The 14,198-nt window shown below is 40.6% G+C and overlaps 1 protein-coding gene across 1 annotated transcript; it reads left to right on the plus strand.

Annotated features, from left to right (window-relative positions):
* Positions 1 to 513: 513 nt before the first annotated feature.
* Positions 514 to 3,323, plus strand: LOC134803860 (uncharacterized). Its single transcript, XM_063776686.1, has one exon. It carries the CDS (start codon positions 530 to 532, stop codon positions 3,317 to 3,319), a length of 2,790 nt encoding a protein of 929 aa, XP_063632756.1. The 5' UTR covers positions 514 to 529; the 3' UTR covers positions 3,320 to 3,323.
* Positions 3,324 to 14,198: the final 10,875 nt, after the last annotated feature.

The following is a 14,198-nucleotide window of genomic DNA, read 5'->3' on the forward strand; positions in this document are numbered from 1 at the left end:
CGCTTGGACCCGATGCAATTATTGAACAGCTGTTCGCAACAACAACAACAAATGAGTTCCACTCATATAAGCGTGGACATAAATAAGGATCAGGATAAGTCTTTCGCTGATATAGTTAGACAAGAAGGTGAATGGAAAAATGTCGATACGACTGCCGGTTGGATTTTAAACCAGAAAAAGAAAACTAAGAATAAATTAGGAAGAGTTCAAGGAAAAGCATCTTTCTTGCCAAGTGATAAATTCAAAGCCGCACAGTTAAATGTATCTTTGTTCGTGTCGAATGTGCACAAGGACACCTTGGAAAGTGACATTATTAACTACATTTTTTCCAAAACGCAAGAGAAGATAGTTTTACATAGAATAAAAAGTAAAGTAGAAAAGAAGCATCACGCTTTTAAGGTGACAGTTCCTAGGCATAAACTTGATATGTTCCTGGATGATGAGTTTTGGCCGGACGGGATAACATGCCGACGATTCATGCCATACAGAAAAGTAAATGAAGATATCAAATTAAATATATAATAAAAATATGATTAATACGACATTAATTTCTTATAATTGTAAGAACGTTAAGAGATCTATAGATGGGATTAGACAACTGTGCAAGTTTGGAGATATCATCGCGCTTCAGGAGACCTGGTTGCTGAAATCGGATCTTGGGTTCCTGACGACTGTTTGCGACGACTTCGGGTGCACCGGGACGTCCGCCGTCGACGCAGCCGCCGGAATACTGCGAGGGAGGCCTCATGGAGGAGTGGCGCTGCTTTGGCGGAAGTCGGTATTCCAATGCGTGTCTGTGATACCTTGTGATAGTCCCCGAATTGTGGCAATTCGTGCTACAACCAGTGATAAACCTATTTTGGTTATTAGTGTCTATATGCCAACTGATACGATGGAAAATATGTTAGAATTTACCGATTGTTTGAGTTCTATTAGTGCCATTATAGACGATAGTGACGCTGAATCAGTATTTATTCTCGGAGACTTCAATGCACACCCTGGAGAGCGGTTTCACAATGAGCTCGTAAACTTTGCCGTGGAGCAGGACTGGGTGTGTGCCGACTTAGACATATTGAAGTCTTCGGGAGCATTTACTTTTGTGAGCGAGGCGCACGGCTGCAGACGATGGCTTGATCACTGTATCGTTACGAAAGCTGCATTACCATGTGTCACTGATGTCTATGTTAAGTATGATGTCCTCTGGTCTGACCATTTTCCGCTCATAGTTAAGTGCAACTTGAATTTAGTAACTAAGAAAAAGAATGTTAGTAACTTAGAGCTTGATAAAGTAAAATGGGGTGAGAGAAACGATTACCAAGTAAGTGAATATCTTAAAATATGTAGTTCGAAATTAAAAGAGATTGATTTTCCAGTTCAGTGTCAAGAATGCAGTGGGAGTTACTGTGGCAATGTGTCCCATAGGCAGTTAATCGACAAACTTTATAAGGAGACCATAGAGGCCCTATGTCATGCTGCCGCAGTGACGCACATAGCGAAAAAGAGTGTGGGGAGGCGCCGGTTGGCTGGCTGGAACAAGCACGTGAGCGAGGCTCACAGGTACGCGAAGCTTAAACTAGCAACATGGGAGTGGCACGGGAAACCGCACACAGGCTCGGTGTACACTGAAATGATAGAGGCTCGTAAAGTTTTTAAAGGAAGGCTGAAGTGGTGTCAGAACCACCAGGACCAAATCAAAATGGACCGATTGGCGTCTCATCACTCTGGCGGTGACTTTGCGAGCTTCTGGAAAGCTACAAACAAACTAAACCCTAAAGGCGGCGTACCTGTGAGTGTTGATGGTATTTCCAATCCCAGGGAAATAGCAGACTTGTTCAAGGACAAATTTACACTTAGTTCTCCCTTGGGTCCCGCGTGTAGGGCTTTCGGGGCTGAGTCGCAGAAAGGTGAGTTGTCTATTTTTATCTATGCTAAAGATATTTCTAAAGTGGTTAAAAACATGACAAAAGGTAAGTCACCTGGACGCGACGGTTTAAGCATCGAACACCTGAGGCACGCGGGCCCTCATCTACCTCGTGTGCTGTCTCTGCTGCTCAACCTGTGCCTTAGCCACTCTTATCTGCCGCCTGAGTTGTTGGAGACTTTGGTGGTGCCCGTTATTAAGAACCGGACAGGTGATGCTTCGGATGGGTCCAATTACAGGCCTATCTCCCTGGCTACTATTGTGGCTAAGGTGTTTGACAGTGTGCTTAACTCATATTTGAGAACCTATATTAAACTGCATGACAGTCAGTTCGGATTTCGACCTGGGCTGTCAACAGAAGCAGCAATCCTTGGCTTAAAGCACACTGTCAAATACTACACAGATAGAAAGACGCCGATATACGCCTGTTTTTTGGACCTGTCCAAAGCTTTCGATCTCGTCTCTTACGACATCTTATGGCAGAAATTACAGAAGTCGAGGCTACCACCAGAGTTCATTCACCTTCTCAGACATTGGTATCTCAATCAAGAAAACCGTGTGAGGTGGGCGGGCGAGCTTACGGAACCGTATAGGCTCGAATGTGGCGTACGACAAGGTGGGTTAAGTTCACCAATATTATTTAACTTATATGTGGACGCGCTGATCGAGCAGCTTAGCAGCGCTCATGTCGGCTGCCATGTTGATGGCGTATGCCTAAACAACATCAGTTACGCAGACGACATGGTGCTGCTGGCGCCATCGATTGGCGCGCTCCGCAAACTTGTCTACATATGCGAGTCCTATGCTTCCTCACACGGTTTGATTTACAATGGTAAAAAGAGCGAGGTAATGGTTTTTAAGGCCGGTAGCAAATGTCCCTCACATGTGCCCCCCGTTCGACTCAATGGGACCGCTCTCGAGAGAGTCAGTAGGTTTAAATACTTAGGGCATATTGTTACCGACGACTTAAAGGATGATGAGGATATTGAGAGAGAGCGGAGAGCGTTATGTGTAAGGGCGAATATGCTGGCCCGAAGGTTTGCTAGATGTTCAAAAGCGGTAAAAATAACTCTGTTTAAGGCATTTTGTTCATCCTTTTACACAGGTAGCCTTTGGGTCAGCTATACCCAGAAAGCCTATAATGCTCTGCGAGTGGTGTACAACAACGCCTTTAGAGTGCTGGTTGGGCTGCCTAGGTTCTGCAGCGCTTCCGCCATGTTTGCGGAGGCTCGAACTGATGCGTTTGCAGCAATCATGCGCAAGAAAGCGGCCTCATTACTGCGTAGAACCAGGGATAGCACAAACAGCATTCTAAGGATGATTGCTGATCACGTTTGTTGTCCCATTATGATAAATTTAATTAAATTAATTAAGTCTAATATAACTTTTAAGTATTAATATAGTTTTTAAGCCTTATAATATGTAATACTAACACAATGGGATCTCTGTTATCTTCATTTAAATAAATAATTGAAATTGAAATATATTCCTTCCTAGTCTTAGCAACTAGGGCAAGTTATATATCATTTTCGTATAATTTAGGGACGAGGAATTCATTTTCGAAATAATTATTATAGTACATTTCCATACTAAAAAAATATTTTTGAACAAAAAATGGAAATGTTATGTAACTTTTTGTGACAATTTTGGATGTTACAATCACAGTGTGACGATTTGCACTAAATAAAAAATGGAACAATGTAGCCCATGTATTCTTTATTCAGAAAAATATCACTTTATAGTAGGCATTCATACATTTTTTGGTAATAAAAAAAATATTTATAGCGCGTGGCGGTAACGATTTCCATACAAATGGAACTATGCCCAAAGTCAAGATTAAAAATGTTTACTAAAACACTGAATTTGGTATTTTAAAAGTTTAAATATAATGTTTTAATTATTTTTCTATGCGTTTTTGCCCTTTTTTGGTAGAAATTTGTTGTTTTTATTTTTCTTTCATACAAAATTTCTCCCCCACATTTCCCCCCCTTAAGGGTTGATTTTATACAATTTTATTTTATCTTAAATAGCAGGAGATCTAAGGTCCACCACCTTGCATTTTGGAGACAAAGCAAACCGCTTGGAACAGGTGTTCCTGGGGGTGATCTGAGCTGATTAAGCCCGGTTGCCAAGAGGTTCCCCCCAGCAGGTGGGCAGGGGAGGGGGGGCAAAAGTGCCTTCGGCGCGCCGCACTCTAAGCTTTATATCTGCATACATCTCTCAACTATATCAAGTTTGGTGTCTTTTTCGTGTAATTAGAGGATGAAGAATTCATTTCTGTGACTAAATTTTCACTCACCCATACAAAAAATTCGAGAAATTCAAAATTCTAAAAAAAATCTTTTAATATTTTTTTTGTAAATCCTCTAAAAAATTTAAACTATGACGATTTTCTCTAGAAAAAAAATACCTGTAAATAGCCCAGTTATCCTATTATACAGAATAGTAAACTTGTCAAACATTTTTTTTCATAACTCTGTTAAAAAATATGTTTTGTGTCGCGCGGCGTACCTGCATTGTAAGAGCGGTATGCAGCGTTTAGGATTTTTAAGTATGTTTAGATGATTTCTGATAAGTTGTTATTCTTCTGGTTGTAGATTACAATAATAAATTACTTCTGGACGTGATATATATACAAATATAAATTAAATATATAAATGAAGATGTTGGAAAAACTTTCGCCAACAGAGTTAAGTATTATAAATGTGATAAAATTAACATTATTATTTGTATGTCTTTTCCATATCTCGGGACCATGGGGTCCCGGACCTTTGGGAGGCGTACGTGGGGCCGAAGCCAACAGCGCAGAGGCCCTTTAAGGCACTTTAATCTACAAGCAAGGGATACATGTGGTGGATACTATCCCCGAACGCACAATGTGATACATCCGGAGATGGTCCCCGCCAGGTGCAAAGACTATTGCAGTGCAGCACTTTTGTGCTGCGATGGGAACTAAGGTCATGGGCTATAGATTTGAAATTTGGATGGACTGGATAATGGGCTATGGGAGAGACTAGCGGACACCTGCCGTGACAATCAGTCTCAAAATTGTAAATGACAGGTGGTGACTCGCCAACTCATTGAGTGGGCCCCGCAATGGCCGCACGCACAGTGCGACAACAGGGCAACACTTTGGAGTGGCTGTGAGGTTGCCGAGAGGTGAGTATGCGGTAGCCAGATCCCGTTAATCCGTTCAGCAGGCCGCCGGCGTTATGACATTTTACACTTCCAACCTGGAGCATAGGTCCCGCTCTTGCGACTCCATTCTGGCCGGCCAATCAAGGCAAGCACAGAGGCGAGGGCCAGATGACAGGGCCCTCTGGAATAGAGGTCCGCGGTGTCGCCACACACCGTCAGCTCGCCACAAGCTGTCCCCGCGGGACATTATTATTATTATTGTGGTGTTGTGGGCCTATGAGTGTCGCATTGACCAGCATTGATCTATTGTGACGGCCCTTTAAGTTCATTACTAATGCCCGTTGAATCCAGAAAGTTCCAGATTCTTTGGGCCGTAATGTTTTGTACCTCATAGGGTTGCACTACGTGTCGCCCTAGGTAGGTACTTCTTTTTGACATTAGTGGTCCACAAGAACAGAGAATGTGCATTGCAGTCTCCTCTGACTCCTGACAGAACCTGCATGTCGCATCTTGTTTCTTGCCAATTTGAAACATATTATTATGTTTGTTCAACTTGCAGTGTTCAGTCAGTATTCTGGTCACCGCGCAGGTTTTGTGCCTTTTGAGTCCTAAAAGCTCCTTAGCAGTTTTGCTGTTGAACCCTTTGATCAGAGCTTTCGAGTGTTTTTGTCCTTTAACGAACTTCCACCAATCGATTGCTCTCGTTTTTCCTAAGTTGCTGAGCAGAGAATATGCATCTCGTTTTGTGCTTCCACAGAACGGTTCTGGGCCGACCAGGGGTGTGTCTGCGCCCTTTCTAGCAAGTTCGTCCGCTTCTTCGTTTCCGTTAATGTCGGAGTGCCCTGGTACCCATCTCAGTGTAACTTTGTTGGAGTAAGCCAGTGCATTTAGGTTTGTTTTACAGTTCTGGACTAGTTTTGAGTTTGACTCAAGGGATTCTAGTGCCTGCGGAGCAGCCTGGCTGTCTGAGTTGATGTAGATATGCTGGTGTCTTAGGTTTCTATCCAAGTTGATCTCCGCACATTTGTTGATGGCGAATACTTCTGCCTGGAAGATTGAGGCCAGTGTGCCCATGCTGACGCTAGCTCTGAGCTTAGATCTCTCACCATAGATCCCACATCCTACATCATTGCCTTTCTTGGAACCATCTGTATACCAGATGTGGCTTCCCTCTTCGACGTACATTTGGTTGTTGATCCATTTGTCTCTAGGAGGTATTTCTACTGTGTACAGTTTGGTGAGATGACATTCGGTGTGCGTGTCATCAGAGGGCATGCTAAGGGTTCTATTCGCAAAAACCCAGGCATTTAGATTGGTTAATGCCTGAGAGCGCCATTTTGGCCTGTTTAGCGTGCATATTCAGTAGACGCACTGCTTGGCCTCTTTTGCACCTGCAAGTGGAGTGGTATGATGTCCAGCAGTGCATCTAGGGCCGCTCCCGGTGTCGAGGAGTAAGCGCCTGTTACTGTTAAACAAGCCGTGCGTTGTGTGTCTATTACTGTATTTTGGCTGGTTTTGTTACACCAGACTGCGGAGGCGTAGGTGACAATTGGCCTCACTACCGCTGTGTATAACCACATAGCAATTTGGGTCTTAAGCCCCATCTTGCTCCTGCCATTCGACAGCATGACCACATGGCCATTTTCGCTTTTTGTATAATGTTTCTCAGGTGAGGGTTCCAAGTTAACTTTTGGTCGAAGGTGACCCCTAGATAATTGACCTCTGCCGAGAACGGTATTATTTGTCCATTAAGTCTTGGTTTTGTGAGTTTATCTTCCGTTTCCTTGTGAATGGTTAAATGGCTATTACAGTCTTGCTCGGATTAATGGACAAGTCATTTTCTCTACTCCATTTGAATATTGTGTTTAGAGCTCCTTGCATTAGGTTGGATATTGTGTTGAGGCAAGGGCCTTTGACGATGACTACAAGGTCGTCGGCATATCCTTGTGTATCAAAGTCTTGGCCTGACATGATTGCAAGAAGTTGGTCCACTGCTAGGGTCCACAATAGTGGGGATAAAACGCCTCCGTGTAGGCAGCCTTTAGTGGTATAAAATTCATGCTCTATATATAGTATTGATGGTCAGAGTGGCTACTCTGTTCGAGAGCATGCTATGTACCCATCTGGTGGTTTCGTCTACTCCCTTTGGGCGTATTGTCGAAAGCACCTTCAACATCAAGGAACGCACATAGAGCGGTTTGCTTTGCCTCTAGGGTTTTCTGCACCTTGTCAACCAGGTTGACAAGGTGCAGAAATTATTTCGGCGACACGGCAGTTTTCAGCTGTGTCGCATGTTCCGGTGTAGGATTTGGTCTATGTTTGGGGACAGATTATAGCCCCTCAGCAACAGCCACCATGCCCTGCTGACTGGGGCTGGTCCAAACAACATGGTTATTGGGAGCCCATATGGACAAGCCTACCTGCGGCGGCTGCTGCTTGTTTAGAGCTTATTCGTTGCCGCTGCAAAACAAAATACGAAGGGAGGTGCAACTGCGTTAAAAAAAACCTAAACTTCACAGTCCCATGGGCATGTAATGGCAATTACGAACAATATATATCCTATTTTAACCCGCATTTTTTGTCAAACATCTCCTATGTTAATTTTATCACATTTATAATACTTAATTCTATTAGCGAAAGTTTTCCCAACATCTTTATTTGTATATTTAATTTATATTTGTATATATATCACGTCCAGAAGTAATTTATTAATGTAATCTACCACCAGAAGAATAACAACTTATCAAAATTCATCTAAACATACTTAAAAATCCTAAACGTTGCATACCGCTCTTACAATGCAGGTACGCCGCGCGACATAAACATTTTTTTTTAACAGACTTATGAAAAAAATTGTTTGACAAGTTTACTATTCTGTATAGTAGGATAACTGGGCTATTCACAGGTATTTTTTTGCTAGAGCAAATCCTCATAGTATAAATTTTGTAGAAGATTTTCGAAAAAATAATTAAAAGTTTTTTTTTTATTTTGAATTTTTCGAAGTTTTTGTATGGGTGAATGAAAATTTAGTCACAGAAATGAATTCTTCATCCTCGAATTATACGAAAATGACACCAAACTTGATATAGTTGCGAGATGTATGCAGATATAAAGCTTAGAGTGAGGCGCGCCGGAGGCACTTTTGCCCCCCCTCCCCTACCCACCTGCTGGGGGGAACCTCTTGGCAACCGGGCTTAATTAGCTCAGGTCACCCCCAGGAACACCTGTTCCAAGCGGTTTGCTTTGTCTCCAAAATGCAAGGTCCCCTTAGAAAACGGGACCTTAGATCTCCTGCTAAAACTTAAACCTGTCGCATTTAATTGATGTTGAAAATTTCAGCTTCATATCTTCAGGGGTTTAGATTATATGATGTGTGGAAGTAAGCAGCATTTGGTTAGATATTATAATGTATGGGATATTATGAAATAAAATGTCCTTTAGCTCAAACACATGTAGATTACTGAACATTTTAACCTGAAAGTTTGAACATCGATTAATTACAAAAGGTATAAGTTATTTATAAAAACAAATTTAAAAATATCTACCCTTAAGGGGGAAAATAGGGGGGAGAAAGTTTGTATGGAAGAAAAATAAAAAGGGTACAAATATAATGACCACCAAAAAATACTTTGGTACCCTAAATAAAAAAATCATGCTTACCAAAAAAAAGTACTGAACACCAAAAAATAAGGCCTAAAATTACAAAAGTACCACCGTTTTAATTACGACTGCACTTCAAATTGTATTCAAATACCAAATATATTAAATGATCACCAAAAATCATTAATGATCACCAAATCTTGAACACCAAATTAATGCGATATTTTCACCTAAATAAACCACTATGATTACCAAAAAATGTATAAATATTACCAAATAAAGTAAAATGATGCCAAAATTACTAGCCCCTCCCGCTCAAGCCCCGTTCCCCGCACCGCATACCTACCTAACCTAACCTACTGTTCTAATAGCATACTGAAATCTAATAGCATACTGAAATGCTACTAGAAAAGTAGGTTAGGTTAGGTTTGAACTGCTATCAGTTAAGTGGGTTAGGTTAGCACTGCGACCCTTACATAAACGAAATGTTACTAGAAAAGTAGGTTAGGTTAGGTTTGAACTGCGACCTTTACAGAAACGAAATGCTAGTATAAAAGTGGGTTAGGTTAGGTTAGAACTGCGATCCTCACAGAACCGAACTGCTCTCAGATAAGTGGGTTAGGTTAGGTTAGAACTGCGACCCTTACAGAGACGAAATGCTACTAGAAAAGTGGGTTAGGTTAGGTTTGAACTGCGGCCCTTACAGAAAAGAAATGCAACTAGAAAAGTGGGTTAGGTTAGGTTTGAACTGCGACCCTTACAGAAAAGAAATGCTAGTAGAAAAGTGGGTTAGGTTAGGTTTGAACTGCGATTCTTACAGAAAAGAAATGCTACTAGAAAAGTGGGTTAGGTTAGGTTTGAACTGCGACCCATACAGAAACGAAATGCTACTAGAAAAGTGGGTTAGGTTAGGTTTGAACTGCGATCCATACAGAAACGAAATGCTACTAGAAAAGTGGGTTAGATTAGGTTTGAACTGCGGCCCTTACAGAAAAGAAATGCTATTAGAAAAAGGTGACGAAGTGGATTAATTAATTTAATAGGATATTAAAATATTAAATATTTGCACATTTTTAATTAAAATGTGCTTATAATATTGGTGGTCATTTACTATTTTTGGGTTTACAGTGATTATTTTGGAGTCATTTGCTTTAATAGCATAGCAAGATTTAAAAATTTGGTTATAATTTTACATTAAAATGGAGATCTAATTTTGGTGGTCATTTACTATTTTTGGGTTTACAATGATTATTTTGGTGTCATTTTATTTAATAGGATAGCAAGATGTAAAAATTTGGTTATCATTTCACATCAAAATGGGGTTTGAAATTTGGTAATCATTTACAATTTTTGGGTTAATAATGATTAGTTTGGTGTCATTTCCTTTAATAGGATAGTAAAATGTAATAAAATTGGTAATCATTTCACATTAAAATGGTGTTATAATTTTGGTGATCATTTATTATTTTAGGGTGGTAAAGTAGATTTTTTTGGTATTAAATTTTACTAAATCTGGTGATCAGTTAAATAGCAGCCAAATAAAAACAACAAATTTGTACCAAAAAAGGGCAAACACGCATGGAAAAATCATTAAAACATTATATTTAAATCAATTTTTTATCAAGCAGATAAGTCTGCGAGCGATATTCCAAATTTTGTATTAAAGGAAAAAATGGAAAAATTTACGCTTCCGGCAGGACTTGAACCCGCATCCTCCACAATCCGTGTGTTGCTCTTAACCAATTGAGCTACGGAAGCCTACCAGGACATCGCAAATCTTTCCATTCCATTCTTTATGTAAACACGCCTTTGGGGTGGCGTATAGCGACATCTACCGAAAGACAATTACATCTTTTAACGGCACCGGAGTCTCAAGTTGCATTGAGAATTCACCAGTAACAATGTGCTAACCCATACTAAATCAATTTTTTATCAAGCAGATAAGTCTGCGAGCGATATTCCAAATTTTGTATTAAAGGAAAAAATGGAAAAATTTACGCTTCCGGCAGGACTTGAACCCGCATCCTCCACAATCCGTGTGTTGCTCTTAACCAATTGAGCTACGGAAGCCTACCAGGACATCGCAAATCTTTCCATTCCATTCTTTATGTAAACACGCCTTTGGGGTGGCGTATAGCGACATCTACCGAAAGACAATTACATCTTTTAACGGCACCGGAGTCTCAAGTTGCATTGAGAATTCACCAGTAACAATGTGCTAACCCATACTAAATCAATTTTTTATCAAGCAGATAAGTCTGCGAGCGATATTCCAAATTTTGTATTAAAGGAAAAAATGGAAAAATTTACGCTTCCGGCAGGACTTGAACCCGCATCCTCCACAATCCGTGTGTTGCTCTTAACCAATTGAGCTACGGAAGCCTACCAGGACATCGCAAATCTTTCCATTCCATTCTTTATGTAAACACGCCTTTGGGGTGGCGTATAGCGACATCTACCGAAAGACAATTACATCTTTTAACGGCACCGGAGTCTCAAGTTGCATTGAGAATTCACCAGTAACAATGTGCTAACCCATACTAAATCAATTTTTTATCAAGCAGATAAGTCTGCGAGCGATATTCCAAATTTTGTATTAAAGGAAACAATGGAAAAAATTTTTTTTTTTTTTTTTTAACACACGGATTGTGGAGGATGCGGGTTCAAGTCCTGCCGGAAGCGTAAATTTTTCCATTTTTTCCTTTAATACAAAATTTGGAATATCGCTCGCAGACTTATCTGCTTGATAAAAAATTGATTTAGTATGGGTTAGCACATTGTTACTGGTGAATTCTCAATGCAACTTGAGACTCCGGTGCCGTTAAAAGATGTAATTGTCTTTCGGTAGATGTCGCTATACGCCACCCCAAAGGCGTGTTTACATAAAGAATGGAATGGAAAGATTTGCGATGTCCTGGTAGGCTTCCGTAGCTCAATTGGTTAAGAGCAACACACGGATTGTGGAGGATGCGGGTTCAAGTCCTGCCGGAAGCGTAAATTTTTCCATTTTTTCCTTTAATACAAAATTTGGAATATCGCTCGCAGACTTATCTGCTTGATAAAAAATTGATTTAGTATGGGTTAGCACATTGTTACTGGTGAATTCTCAATGCAACTTGAGACTCCGGTGCCGTTAAAAGATGTAATTGTCTTTCGGTAGATGTCGCTATACGCCACCCCAAAGGCGTGTTTACATAAAGAATGGAATGGAAAGATTTGCGATGTCCTGGTAGGCTTCCGTAGCTCAATTGGTTAAGAGCAACACACGGATTGTGGAGGATGCGGGTTCAAGTCCTGCCGGAAGCGTAAATTTTTCCATTTTTTCCTTTAATACAAAATTTGGAATATCGCTCGCAGACTTATCTGCTTGATAAAAAATTGATTTAGTATGGGTTAGCACATTGTTACTGGTGAATTCTCAATGCAACTTGAGACTCCGGTGCCGTTAAAAGATGTAATTGTCTTTCGGTAGATGTCGCTATACGCCACCCCAAAGGCGTGTTTACATAAAGAATGGAATGGAAAGATTTGCGATGTCCTGGTAGGCTTCCGTAGCTCAATTGGTTAAGAGCAACACACGGATTGTGGAGGATGCGGGTTCAAGTCCTGCCGGAAGCGTAAATTTTTCCATTTTTTCCTTTAATACAAAATTTGGAATATCGCTCGCAGACTTATCTGCTTGATAAAAAATTGATTTAGTATGGGTTAGCACATTGTTACTGGTGAATTCTCAATGCAACTTGAGACTCCGGTGCCGTTAAAAGATGTAATTGTCTTTCGGTAGATGTCGCTATACGCCACCCCAAAGGCGTGTTTACATAAAGAATGGAATGGAAAGATTTGCGATGTCCTGGTAGGCTTCCGTAGCTCAATTGGTTAAGAGCAACACACGGATTGTGGAGGATGCGGGTTCAAGTCCTGCCGGAAGCGTAAATTTTTCCATTTTTTCCTTTAATACAAAATTTTGAATATCGCTCGCAGACTTATCTGCTTGATAAAAAATTGATTTAGTATGGGTTAGCACATTGTTACTGGTGAATTCTCAATGCAACTTGAGACTCCGGTGCCGTTAAAAGATGTAATTGTCTTTCGGTAGATGTCGCTATACGCCACCCCAAAGGCGTGTTTACATAAAGAATGGAATGGAAAGATTTGCGATGTCCTGGTAGGCTTCCGTAGCTCAATTGGTTAAGAGCAACACACGGATTGTGGAGGATGCGGGTTCAAGTCCTGCCGGAAGCGTAAATTTTTCCATTTTTTCCTTTAATACAAAATTTATTATATTTAAACTTTTAAAATGCCAACTTCAGTGTTTTAGTAAACATTTTTAATCTTTGACTTTGGGCATAGTTTCATTTGTATAAATCGTTACCGCCACGCACTATAAATTATTTTTTTATTACGAAAAAATGTATGAATGCCTACTATAAAGTGATATTTTTCAGAATAAAAAATACATGGGCTACATCGTCCCATTTTTAGGGTTCCGTACCCAAAAGGTAAAACGGGACCCTATTACTAAGACTTCGCTGTCCGTCCGTCCGTCCGTCCGTCCGTCCGTCCGTCCGTCCGTCCCTCCGTCCGTCCATCTGTCTGTCACCAGGCTGTATCTCACGAACCGTGATAGCTAGACAGTTGAAATTTTCACAGATGATGTGTTTCTGTTGCCGCTATAACAACAAATTATATAATATAGATACTAAAAACAGAATAAAATAAAGATTTAAATGGGGCTCCCATACAACAAACGTGATTTTTGACCAAAGTTAAGCAACGTCGGGCGTGGTCAGTACTTGGATGGGTGACCGTCTTTTTTTTGCACATCTTTTCCGTTTTTTATTTTCATTATGGTACGGAACCCTTCGTGCGCGAGTCCGACTCGCACTTGCCCGGTTTTTTTTATTTAGTGCAAATCGCCACACTGTCATTGTAACATCCAAAATTGTCACAAAAAATTACATAACATTTTCATTTTTTGTACCAAAAATAAAAAAAAAATATGGAAAGGTATAATAATTATTTCGAAAATGAATTCCCCGTCCCTAAATTATATGAAAATGATATATAAGTTGCCCTAGTTGCTAAGACTAGGAAGGAATATAGCATATATTGGACCTGGGGAGCCGACCCTTTCACCCCCCCCCCCCCCCCTTTTGGGGGGTCTGCATGGTACGATCTCCCGGCTACCGGGCCAGATCAACTTTGTTTGACCTAAGGAACAATCGTGCCAAGCGGCATCGCCTGAGACTAAAGTGCATGTTAAATTACCTTACTCAACCTACTAGTATGGGTTTAGAGGAAGTAATAGGACAGACAGACTTTAGGTGGGGTCAAAATATCACATCACCTATTCGAAAAAGGGCTTTTTCTTCCCGGCTAGGAGGGATCAAAGTGGCACTTTTCTTTCCTGCTAGGAGGGATCAAAGTTGTACTTTTCTGTTCTAGGACATGATTGTTTCTTTCTTGCATACCTACAATTTTTTTTGGTCAAATAATACCTAACAATTTCCTCATAGTTGATGTGAAAGGCAGTATGTGT

The sequence above is a fragment of the Cydia splendana genome, chromosome 27 (assembly GCF_910591565.1).
Source record: "Cydia splendana chromosome 27, ilCydSple1.2, whole genome shotgun sequence".
In the NCBI taxonomy this organism is placed as follows: domain Eukaryota; kingdom Metazoa; phylum Arthropoda; class Insecta; order Lepidoptera; family Tortricidae; genus Cydia; species Cydia splendana.

What these genes read in the sequence shown, in the direction of transcription:
- LOC134803860 (XM_063776686.1), top strand. Translation starts at nt 530, where the DNA reads ATGATTAATACGACATTAATTTCTTATAATTGTAAGAACGTTAAGAGA.